A 12,807-nucleotide genomic window follows, 5' to 3' on the forward strand; every position below is an offset into this window, starting at 1 on the left:
ACAGTCGGATCCGATTCCCTCCCGTCCCCCTCTAGGGGGGTCCGGGGGCTCGGGTCCTCACCGGTTCTGATGGTTGTGGGGGGCCTCAGCGGGTACATTTGTCGAGCTTCCGCTCTGCTCAGCTCCTGTGTTCCACTAGAGTGCAGAGCGTAAGCTATACGATATATAACATACGGTTATCCTATAACCATAGTTATATGAGTATAGCGAGCGCTCTGCACTGACTCACTGAGAACCCCGTGGTCTTCGCCTTCGGTGGTGAAAGACTTGGGAAGGAGCTGTTAGTATGGCCATGTCCCCGCTTATGTAGAGGAGCGGATGTGGCCAGGCGGATGGGTGTGTACATGTGAAGAAAATTATTCAGTATTAGATTGATAAGGGATAGGGTTCCACTAGAGTGCAGAGCGCTCGCTATACTCATATAACTATGGTTATAGGATAACCGTATGTTATATTTCAAAAGTCTTCCGTGTTCCTTGTAATGTGAGGTAGTCTGAATAACGTGCTGCACTGACAGGCGTAGTTAGAAAACAGGATACATTTTGTTTTACTAGTCTACACGGTAAGATCAGTGTGTTGGTCAACCCTGTTTTAGGTCAGTGACTATTCCAGAACAGGAAGTACTGTATGTAGTATTTTGTACTAAAATGAAAAGAAAACTACATAATCACTGCGCTAGATCAGTGGATCTCAAACCCTTTCACCCCTAAACTGACACAAATTAGACCATGGACCCCCATTTGATAAGATGTTAGATACGTTATTAGACTATGGCCTCTAGTCGTCTCCATCATTATTATTTATATTGTTTATGTTTTATTTGTCTTTTTGTTGCTTTGTAAAGCGTCCTTGGGTGTCATGAAAGGCGCTATATAAATCCAAGCGCCCATGTTTTATTACATAATTATTTGTCTATACTGTAGGTGAGGAGAAAGTGGAAGACTTAGAGGAGTGAGTGGAACCCAGGACAGGAACAGTCTTGAGCCCCGGACCCCACTGAGTACTACTGCTCCGACTCAACTCACCTACTGAGGGGACCCCACTGAGAACTACTGCTCCGACTGTGGGACTTATCAATTTGAACGTGTGCTTGACTTTGTGCGTATATCTTATCTACGCACAGCTCAGGGCATGCGTACCTGGGTGCCCGGTGGTCGAATTATTCTGCAACGCGGAAATAAGCTTCCGTGCATTACTTCCAACACTGGCGTGTTCAACTTCTGTATGACCCGTAATTAATTATAGTTCATTGTAAAATAGCGACAGTAGTGTAATTATAACGGGCTCACGCGCGAACAAGAGGTTGGCCTGCTTGTTTGGCACCGGGGGCAGACGCAGAACACCCACCTCCAAACACAATTAAATATTGTTTCAAATAAAAAGCGAAATACTATTATTTTGTGTGTCATGTTTCCAAATAAGATTGGCCACAACGAAATGCTTTCTACTTCAATTTGTTGGTTAGAATAGATTACCTCCGTTGAAACTTCACTGAGACTAAAAGTAAAAGGCAGGTTTTTTTTTTTTTTTTGTGAGCTCTGTGCAGACGTGATAATAATAATAACAATAATAATAATAGCTTCATTTTATATAGCGCCTTTCAAGAGACACAAGGTCGCTTTACATAGATAGGGGGGGGGGAATAACAAAGTAACACACATAGTGGACAGACACAACATATAAATATGCTGATGGGATTCAAGGTCGCGTTTTTATTGATCACATAGGCAGGCTATACATAGGTTACATGGCACGGTCCATCGTGATATTGTAGATCATAGATGGATCGAGCAATAGACTGTTACTGTACCACACATGTAGCTGTCAAAGCTCCATCACAAATGCAGTTATGTGAATAGAAAGGGATTCCACTCAGTGATGGGCATTTGCCTGATAAATGTCGTTGCTGCCGGGAGGAAAGGCATGCTGCATGTTTTCAATTCATTATATAAAACGGATACTTTTTGCAAGGGTTTACTGACTGTCATACAAATAATCAACCAACTACATACTGTAACTTTTCAGTGCACGTTCTTATTTACATTGTGACAACAGCCTTGTGAGCTCCGGCAGACCCGCACACAGACATGATGGAATTCAAGTTCAAGTTTGTATTGATCACATATAGGCAGGCTACACATGGCGTATAGGCTACATCATACATGGCAGTGAGATTCATTGTTCTTGTATATGCTCTCGTATTATTGTTTATATAGGCTACCCAATACCGACATCAAAATAGATTGTATGCCTCTACAAATCATATGCAGCAGCTAGAAAATTTACGGAAAATCCGTCGCAATTTGGAATACAATTGAGGGGAACTTTAATTCCTGGGTACTATTAATCGAACGAAACGGAAAAAGGCAGTCATATTCCAGCACGGTCTTTAATATGGTCTTTAAGTTAATAGATATCATATCCGACATCACCGTACACCGACATCACGCTTCGCTCGGCTTAGTCCACTTTTCCACATTTCATGGGGGTGTTCCATTACCGTATATGGTTAATTACGGGCGGTGCTATATGCAAATACTTAAAATCGTGCACGAGCGTGGAGCGTAGAACCTAATGGTATTTATCAACACGGAGGAGCGTAGGACCCGTGTACGCACGGTTGATAAATCCCAATATTTCTGTGCGTACACACATTCTAAATTCTGTGCTTAAGTACTAAAATAGAACACTTTCTAAGAATTGTTGATAAATGAGGGCAGGTGGTGTTGCATTCTGACTACACTTCCTCTTCGACATGAATAGGCTTCCCCTTTCTCTGCTTTCAAGAGAGAGGTTACACATGTGAATCATATGATGTGTCTTCTGTGTTTGTCTTCTGTGTTTACATGAGTATATGCTTTCCTGTACAAAGAGCATGTGTGTATGTGTAAAATAAATGTTTCCTGTGTACTTTTGACCACTTTTGGCACTGCACACTGTGCCTAAATGTCTTAATTTTGTCCACTCTTGCTGGGGGAAAAGGGAGATACACACACACACACAGTGATTTTCTGCAGTTGTGTTCTGTGAATTTGGAAACATTCAGGGCCAACCAGGAAGTCTCAGCACTACTAATGTTATTCTGGGTCGGACACAGAGGAAGATGACCTTATAGTCCCTGAAATACAACGTATACTACTAACCCTACTAACAGAGAAAATAAAGATACAATAAAGAGCACTATGCTTGAAATGTCTATTCTATTCACTATGGGAGCATCAACATGTGTAACTATCAACTGAACTAACATCCTAGTTATACCTCACTTCCATAGTTCAATACAATCATTAATAATAAACTCATGGAACATGGAAAGCTCAACACCAATACGCATTCAGACATAAGGTAACGGTAGAAACATATCTACCACATCAAAGTGTGTCTCAATGACAGACAATTAATGAAAACCCAAAGTGGGTTTTTCTGGCCTATTTGTCATGGGTTTGTATCCATTACAGTAGAGATAATACTATGATTTGACAACATTTACACTGGTTTGTACAAATGTGTTTATTGCAAACATCGGGGGACTAACTTACACAAAGAAACCATGGAGAATAAACATTAAATCATTGAATATAAACATGAAACAAACACGATTAGGAATAAATAAAACTAAGTAAAACACATTCTTCAAAAAATAACATTTCAGATTCTTCAAAAAATAAAAACAAGATCACAGCTGACATATGTACGTCAACGCATATCCATTAAATAACACGCTGAGAACGATCATTTATAAAGAACGTCAGTTCATGAGAGAAAATTCAAAACCACAAGCGTGAAACATGTCGCAAACGCGAAAAAGAAGACTTTTGTTAAAGACTGAGTCTCTCCAGACTATTAACAGTCCAACAAATACACTTTTTACTGTGGACCATTTGACCTCCAGGAGACACACAGAGGCCTGTTGTTCTGGGCCTGCACACATTAATGACACACATATGCACATACACACACGCACTCACGCACGCACGCACACACACACACACACACACACACACACACACACACACACACACACACAGTCATCCGTTGGAAGAAGCAAATGTGGTTAACACTTACATACTGTCGAGAGAAAAAGAGAGAGAGGAAGTGAGAGAAGAGAGAGACAGCGATACTGTACATGAAGTGACTAAGGGAGAGAGGAGAGACAGAGAGAAGAGAGAGAAAAGGGGAAAGAGAGAGAAAGAGAGAAGAGAGAGAGAAGAAGAGTAGAAGAGAGAGAAGAGAGACAGAATAAGAGAGAGAGAGAGAGAAGAGAGAATAAGAGAGATACAGAATAAGAGAGAGAGAGACAGAATAAGAGAGAGAGATACAGAAAAAGAGAGAGAGAGGAGGCTCTTCAAACTCTTGCTGGGGGACAAAGGGCCTGTTGTGGCTGTAATGCGTGATGCGGAAGGCGTGTGACATCACAATGCAGAGATGTCACTGGGCCGAGTCACGCCTGTGAAAGTTGCGCAGGCTTCAGTTCGGGGGTGGAATGGCGGGAGGCTGATTAAGACACAGAACCTGAATTGATCTCAAGTCCTGTGGTTTGAAGTGCTGCGTCAGTGCATGTGTGTATGTGTAAATGAATTAACTGACTCCGAATTAATTAATAAGTGATGTGTAAGTGTCAAGAGAGTGCATAATTCATCCTCTGATGTCATTGAATGAACACAATACTGACCCCTATGCTCGTCTCAATTGACCTATTTTAAGCTCCGCCCTCTTTTTGTGATCCACCAACTGTTGCTTCCTTCAGACAATCAAAATTGTGAACGGAGGATCAAGAAAAGAGGGCGGGGCTCGAGATAGGCAAATCCCCCCCTAAGCCTTGCCTTAACTCATCCTGATGCTAACTAAATTGTCCTGTTTCACTTCCCCATTGCAATGTAAACAGATGGTCTCACAGAGGACGTTTAGCTAAGTCACAATGGACGGGAATTTTGCTAGTTGTAACTATCGCCAACGGTTGTTTGCTGAAATAAAAGGACATGGCTCAGATATGACGTTTATCAGTTGATTTCACAACTAAAACAATGGGGATTTCAGAATGTGGTCATGTACAATATAATAGTAACCTCAATACTGCTCATAAAGGTTCCATTACCTCCCTGTGTTTCTACAGGAGCATTAATAGTGAAACAATTGGTGAGAAAGAGAGGCAGATGGGACCAGAAAAAGAGGCATCTTTCCCACTCTCTCACCCCACTGCTACTAGCCTGAGTGGGTCACATCTCAGTCTCACCCCACTGCTACTAGCCTGAGTGGGTCACATCTCTCACCCCACTGCTACTAGCCTGAGTGGGTCACATCTCTCACCCCACTTCTACTAGCCTGAGTGGGTCACATCTCTCACCCCACTGCTACTAGCCTGAGTGGGTCACATCTCAGTCTCACCCCACTGCTACTAGCCTGAGTGGGTCACATCTCAGTCTCACCCCACTGCTACTAGCCTGAGTGGGTCACATCTCAGTCTCACCCCACTGCTACTAGCCTGAGTGGGTCACATCTCAGTCTCACCCCACTGCTACTAGCCTGAGTGGGTCACATCTCTCACCCCACTGCTACTAGCCTGAGTGGGTCACATCTCTCACCCCACTGCTACTAGCCTGAGTGGGTCACATCTCAGTCTCACCCCACTGCTACTAGCCTGAGTGGGTCACATCTCTCACCCCACTGCTACTAGCCTGAGTGGGTCACATCTCTCACCCCACTGCTACTAGCCTGAGTGGGTCACATCTCTCACCCCACTGCTACTAGCCTGAGTGGGTCACATCAGATCAGTCCAGGTATAGTAGCCTGAGTGGGTCACATCAGATCAGTCCAGGTATAGTAGCCTGAGTGGGTCACATCTCAGTCTCACCCCACTGCTACTAGCCTGAGTGGGTCACATCTCAGTCTCACCCCACTGCTACTAGCCTGAGTGGGTCACATCTCTCACCCCACTGCTACTAGCCTGAGTGGGTCACATCTCTCACCCCACTGCTACTAGCCTGAGTGGGTCACATCTCTCACCCCACTGCTACTAGCCTGAGTGGGTCACATCTCAGTCTCACCCCACTGCTACTAGCCTGAGTGGGTCACATCTCTCACCCCACTGCTACTAGCCTGAGTGGGTCACATCTCTCACCCCACTGCTACTAGCCTGAGTGGGTCACATCTCTCACCCCACTGCTACTAGCCTGAGTGGGTCACATCAGATCAGTCCAGGTATAGTAGCCTGAGTGGGTCACATCAGATCAGTCCAGGTATAGTAGCCTGAGTGGGTCACATCAGATCAGTCCAGGTATAGTAGCCTGAGTGGGTCACATCAGAGAGAGAGTGTGTGTATGAGTGAGTGTGTGTGTGTCTGCATGTGTGTGTGCGTCTAAAGCAAAAGTATTTATTTGTATCCCATTTTCTTTCCTTTCCTTCTTTATTTATTTTTCTAGTCTCATTGTTTACAGCCTGTGTGTGTGAGAGAGAGATAGAGAGAGAGAGAGAGAGAGAGAGAGAGAGAGAGAGAGAGAGAGAGAGAGAGAGAGTAAGTGTGGGTTTTGATGTGATGCTGCCTCAGCATTCTGCACAGGGCAGCCAGATACAGTACACACACACACACACGCACACACACACACACACAGGCCTGTTAAAGTAAGATCTAACTAATTATGTGTTGTGAGAACACATTTTAACAGACAGCATTAGAAGATCAAAGGAAATTATAACCACCCAGACTGCAGGAGAAAACCAGCCTCTCTGTGTGTAACGTGTGTGTGTAGTGTGTCTCTGTGTGTAACGTGTGTGTAGTGTGTCTCTGTGTGTAACGTGTGTGTAGTGTGTCTCTGTGTGTAACGTGTGTGTAGTGTGTCTCTGTGTGTAACGTGTGTGTAGTGTGTCTCTGTGTGTAACGTGTGTGTAGTGTGTCTCTGTGTGTAACATGTGTGTGTAGTGTGTCTCTGTGTGTAACGTGTGTGTAGTGTGTCTCTGTGTGTAACATGTGTGTGTAGTGTGTCTCTGTGTGTAACATGTGTGTGTAGTGTGTCTCTGTGTTTTCCCCTCCTCTACAAAGTGGTTTACTGCTTTACAAGTCTTTCTTCAGCTACTTGATTACTCACATACTTTTACAGTGGAGTCCCATTAACTCACTGTGAGTTGGGAATGTTTATGTCTGTCTGTGTGTGTGTGTGTGCATGCATGTGCGTGTGTGAGTGTGTGTGTGTCAGTGCTGACTTAGCTATATTGAGCTCTTTGAAGCAATGAGTGGGAAATAAGGGCCTTCCTCTGTGGCATCAGATAACGTGTCTGGTGTGTGTGTGTGTTCTTGCTAGTTGCACATCTTGTGTTAAGAATATGTCACAGATCTCTACTCTTTATTTCTCTTCTCTCTGTTTCATTCATTATCTCATGTTTTCTCCACAGTATTCTAACAGTCTGATAAACCTGTTAAGGACTTAGATTTGTTCTCATCATCGTAGCCATGCCTACAGGAGGGAATAGAATATTGCAAGCATCTCCATGGAGACAGCACTTACACAGACCACAGAACCCAACAGGAAATTGTATGAAGAGTTTACATGCCTCAGTATTCTGACTAATAACCCAGGCATAATGCAGGTTATAGTCTAGTATAACCCAGGTATAATGCAGGTTATAATCTAGTATAACCCAGGTTATAGTCTAGTATAACCAAAGTATAATGCAGGTTATAATCTAGTATAACCTAAGTATAATGCAGGTTATAATCTAGTATAACCTAAGTATAATGCAGGTTATCTATAATGCAGGATATCCTACCTGGGTTACTGCAGCCTAGAAAAGTGTATCCCGATTATTCTAAACTGGATATGAGCGTTGACATGGGCAGACACTGAAAAAGGGAACACCCTGAATATATCTGAATCTTCATAGAATAGTGTCATCTTCATAAACACAGCCACCGACTGCATCTTTTGCTCTCTCTCTCTCTCTATCTCTCTCTCTCTCTCTCTCTCTCTCTCTCTCTCTCTCTCTCTCTCTCTCTCTCTCTCTCTCTCTCTCTCTCTCTACCTCTGTCTCTCTCCTTTCATTACTCCAGCGCCATGAAAATATTGTAATCGTCCCCGTCACTCATGTCTCCCTCTTCTGCGACCAGAGAGGAGCTGGAAGGAGGACGCGGGGTGGGGGCCGGGGCCCTCCGGCTGCTGTTGACGAGGGTCAGGGCCGGACGGGAGGCCCTGGAGGGAGGAGGGCCCGATGAGGAGGAGGAGAAGGGGAGGGGGGCGACTGTGGCCCGGACTCTGCTTTGGACGCCCAACTGGCGACCTTGGTTCTGGGGCTGAGGGAGGAGAGGGAGAGAGGGAGAGAGGGAGGGAGAGAGAGAGAGAGAGAGAGAGAGAGAGAGAGAGAGAGAGAGAGAGAGAGATTTTTTTTACTTTATTTTGTACTGTATCAAAAACCTTTACAACAAGCCTTTAAAAGACTTTACATCTACAAGATAAAAAGAAACAATACACAATACAAATTTTTTTTATTTCACATATTCATAATGTTGTTAAACACCAATTCAGCATCAATGACATCACAAATCACCTTTCCATAACACCACTCCTGAGCAAAAGCCTCCAAATTGCCCATAGCTTTATAAAACCTGAACTCCAGCCAGACTCTAGCCTTCACATTACAGCACCACACTAATACTGCATCCTGGTCCGGTTTATCTTCCACTCTGTTTCTCCTGTTTACATAGACTGCAAGCTTAGCTTCCCCCACCAGAAAATTAAGCAGTTGCCATTTTTTCTTATTTTCTTTTTTATATCCTGCTCCAAAAATATAACCAATAACAGAGAAGGTTTCACCAAAATGCCTGAAAACGTCGGTGAGCAGCTCAAATAGCCCTGAAAGCCTGTTACACTCTAAAAATGCATGAAAAACAGTCTCAGTTAACCCACAGAAAGGACATTTATTATCCACCTCTGGGTTGATGATAGAAACAAAAGCGTTCACTGCCACAGCACCATGCAGAATCCTCCACTGAAGGTCTGCCGTTTGTTTTTTTAAAGGAGGTTTGTATAAAACCCTCCACACAGGTTGAGTGTCACTACCTGCACACAGCCTGCTCCTCCATACAGTGTCCACTCTGTTATTTAGCCATTTTTTATTAATTATTTTGACACAGTTTCTGTACCATGATTTCCTATCCATTTTGTATAATGTTGAGTCCTTTATAGAAAGTAGAGGACCAGACATTTCTCCCAGTAGAGGGCTCAGGTAGACATTTGGAAACTCATCCTGTTTGTCCAGTTTTAATGCTCCATTGCTGTATAAGCTAAGCATGCCCAGCTCCTCGACAGTCAAACTCTGTCTCCAGAGATCCAGCATCCTTGTTGCATAGCGCTGCGACCTCAGGCGCAATAAAGAGCACACAGCCTGAGCATCTTTTAACTCTGGTCCTGCTGTGTCTGCCAGTTGTCTCAGGTGTACCACTTCAGCAGCACACAGCAGTCCAGTCAGCCCAGGGCTTGCACAGTCGCTTATGTCCATTCTTGCACCGTGAACAAGAGGCTCCTCCAGTAACCAGTGCAACGAGTTAGTAGAAGCAGTTCTTATACACTTGAAAAGTGTCCAACACTTAAAAACCCGCTGATAAAAAGGAGGAAGTGCATTTAGTCTTAAAGTCGTCGGGTCTGTTAAAAACAAAGATACATCAAGACCAAGACTATTAACTTTTCTAAGAATAAAAGAGGCAACTTCTCTCCAAACTAAATCTTTTGGTCCTAACAGATATCGCTGTATGAACTGTAGCCTCAAAGTCGCTGTCCTACTCGCTAAATGAATCAGGCCTTGCCCTCCCTCTTCTCTGGGCAAATACAGAACCCAGTGCAGGCGATCCAAAAAAAAATCAACCATCTTTGCCTGCAACTGCACCAACATGCCTGAAGGAGGCTCCACACATGCCAACTTATGCCACAAGGTAGAAGCTACAAGGTTATTTATTATCAGGACTCTGCCTCTATAGGAAATCTGAGGCAACAGCCATCTCCACTTAAACAGCCTTCCTTCTACTTTCTCCACCATATTATCCCAATTTTTCTGTACAATCGTGTCATTTCCAAGGTATAGTCCCAAATATTTAAAACCATCCCTTTTCCAGATCATGTTTTGAGGTAACACAGGTAATCTGCTGTGCCAGTTACCAACAGCTTTATTTTGGCAGCGGACACAGCCCTAAAACTGTCAGCAATTCTTTCCAATATACTTACATCATTTTGGTTTTTTACAAAAACAACTACATCATCAGCATAAGCTGACAAAACAATGTTATCTTGGAAACCAGGTATAGCTAACCCTCTCATCTCATTCCTCAATGTTTGTAACATGGGTTCCAGTGAAATTGCATATAACATGCCAAAGAGAGCGCAGCCTTGTCTAATGCCCCTCTGTACTTATAAAAATAAAGTTATTATTACTTCAAAAGGAGCACATAGAGCACCATTGAATTTTAACACACTCTCAATGTTCTGATACAAAACTTTCACCATAGCAATGAGACCATCGCTGAACCCAAAACTCTCCATAACCCTCCAGAGATAATTGTGCTCAACGCGGTCAAATGCTTTCTCCTGAACTATTGAAATAAGAGTAGTATTCAAGCCCAATGAATCAGAGACACCCAAAACATCACGAATTAAATATACATTATCCAATATTGACCTGCCAGGTACACAATACGTCTGATCACGATGTATGATCTGGTCCATCACTTCTCTCAGACGGTTTGCTAAGGTCTTTGACAAAATCTTATATTCGCTGCATAAAATTGACACAGGCCTCCAGTTCCTGATGTCCTGCAAAGTCCCCTTTTTGGCAGTAAGGTTATCACTGCCCTGCGACAGGAAAGCGGCAAAGCACCCTCAGCCAGACTTTCACAATGTCCCAAAAGGCTTTGTAAAACTCCACCGTCAAACCGTCAATACCAGGGGCTTTCCCGCCACCCCTGCTCTGTAAGGCAGAATAGAGCTCTGACGAGTCCAAAGGTCTCTCCAGCAGCACATTCGACTCCCGTGATCCTGTAGGCAATCCTTCAATGGCCCGTCTCCGGATCTGACTGGCATCAGTGATGTCCTGCCCCGTCTCTGACAGAAGAGAGTGAATGAATTTATTCTCTCCATTCTTCTTCTCCAGACCGAAGAAGTAACTGGAAGGCACATCCATAGCATTAACATTCATAAATCTTGACCTTAACAAAGCTCCTTGAGCCTTCACACCTAGCAGGTCAGCTAAAGCAATTTTTTTTTATTAAGGACTTCAAATTGTCCTTGATTTCCTGTGGACCCAAACATTTTCTCAAGGTCCACTATCGCAGTCTCCAAATCTCTCATGGAGGTAGTGATGTCTCTAGTCACATTGAGAGTGTGTTGTTGACAAAGCATTTTAATTTCTATTTTGCCACAGTCCCACCACTGCCTAAGAGAAGATAACTCATTTTTCCTACTCCTAAACAGGACCAAAAAAAAACTAAAAACATCTCTAAAATCCTTTTCCTGGAGCAAAGCTGAATTAAAATGCCAATAAGCACTTCTAGGCACCAGATTTTTAATAAAGACATTGCACATTACCAATGAATGGTCTGTAAAAATATTTAAATGGTGCTTAAAACAATAAAAACGGTCAAGTCTAGCTAAGGAGACAACATTATCCCTACAATAAGACCATGTATACTGGCGCTCATTCCCATGAAACCTCTTCCACACATCAACCAAGCCGTGTGTGTACAAGCTGTCTTAATGCACTTTGAGAAGCTGGATGGGGTTCATTGTGATTCCTGTCTAAACTGTTATTCTCTGTGCAATTGAAGTCTCCAGAAAAAAATAAGAAATCATCCGGATTAAAATCAGACAATTTAGTACACACTATATCTAAAAAGGCCTTTCTTTCAGGCCCTTTAGAAGGAGCATAAATATTCAATAAAACCACATTAAATGTAAAAGTACAGTTTTCAAAAAGGGGTTAACCCAGGCCAACGGGTCGACGAAAACAATTTCAAACCCGGGCCCGGCGGACCGGGACGTACACAGGGATGCCAGATGAGTTCTACAAGAACCACCTCAACAGCCCCCTCCCAGCCCTGCCTAAGCAGGAGAAGAGAGGGGTGAAAAAGAATGGAGGACCAGACTCCCTCAGCACAGCGCAAGGTACAACACAACATGGACCAAGCAACAGTGAGGGGTAACACGTAGTAACATAACCACGAACATCTCCATAACGTCAAACCCGGCATTTTCCCCCCCGAAAAAAGCACAAGTCCCTCAGGGTACCAGAACAGCAGATCTGCGCCCCGGCGGACAACGGGTTAACTGACCTGGTCCGGCGCGACCAGAATCAGTCCCGTGCCCTAATCACGCCGCCATCCCCAGTCCCAGGAGGGGGGTAGGTACGCGTGTCGATCCAAAACATTATAGAGGGCGCCACCCAGACAGTCCCTTTCGTACCGCGCCCGGTGGCCCACCCCAAGGGCGTGAGACCCCTCTACCAATGCTTTGATCTATTCTGTTAACATCCCCCAGATATGAACGAGAATTCGTCGAGACAAGCCTAGTACACTGGCGCTCGGAAGAGACAAACTCCATCCCAGTTGCCCCATAAAAATGCTGTTTCAATGAGGAGCAACCAAGGCGCGCAAGCCCATGCGTGGTTCCTATCAGAAGCACCCAGGGCCAGCACTATGTACACGTCGAGACCCAAAACATATCAATGGACATTCTAACAAGAACCCAGATACCGTTCCTCCAAGCCGCCTGGAAGAACGACAAGAAGCCGCTTTTTTCACAGAAAAAAATACGGACATGGGTCCCATACGACGCG

General features: G+C 44.0%; 1 protein-coding gene across 1 annotated transcript in view; it reads right to left on the reverse strand.

The window, feature by feature from the left end:
- Positions 1-8,032: 8,032 nt before the first annotated feature.
- m1ap (meiosis 1 associated protein) overlaps positions 8,033-12,807 on the reverse strand; it is a gene marked incomplete at both ends in the record, with an annotated part of 226,913 nt that continues 222,138 nt past the window's right edge. The window contains one exon of the mRNA XM_084336968.1: positions 8,033-8,281. Within this exon, the coding sequence (XP_084193094.1) occupies positions 8,033-8,281 (249 nt within the window). The remainder of the gene's footprint in view (positions 8,282-12,807) is intronic.

The sequence above is a fragment of the Notolepis coatsorum genome (genome assembly GCF_963971535.1).
Source record: "Notolepis coatsorum genome assembly, chromosome: 1".
In the NCBI taxonomy this organism is placed as follows: domain Eukaryota; kingdom Metazoa; phylum Chordata; class Actinopteri; order Aulopiformes; family Paralepididae; genus Notolepis; species Notolepis coatsorum.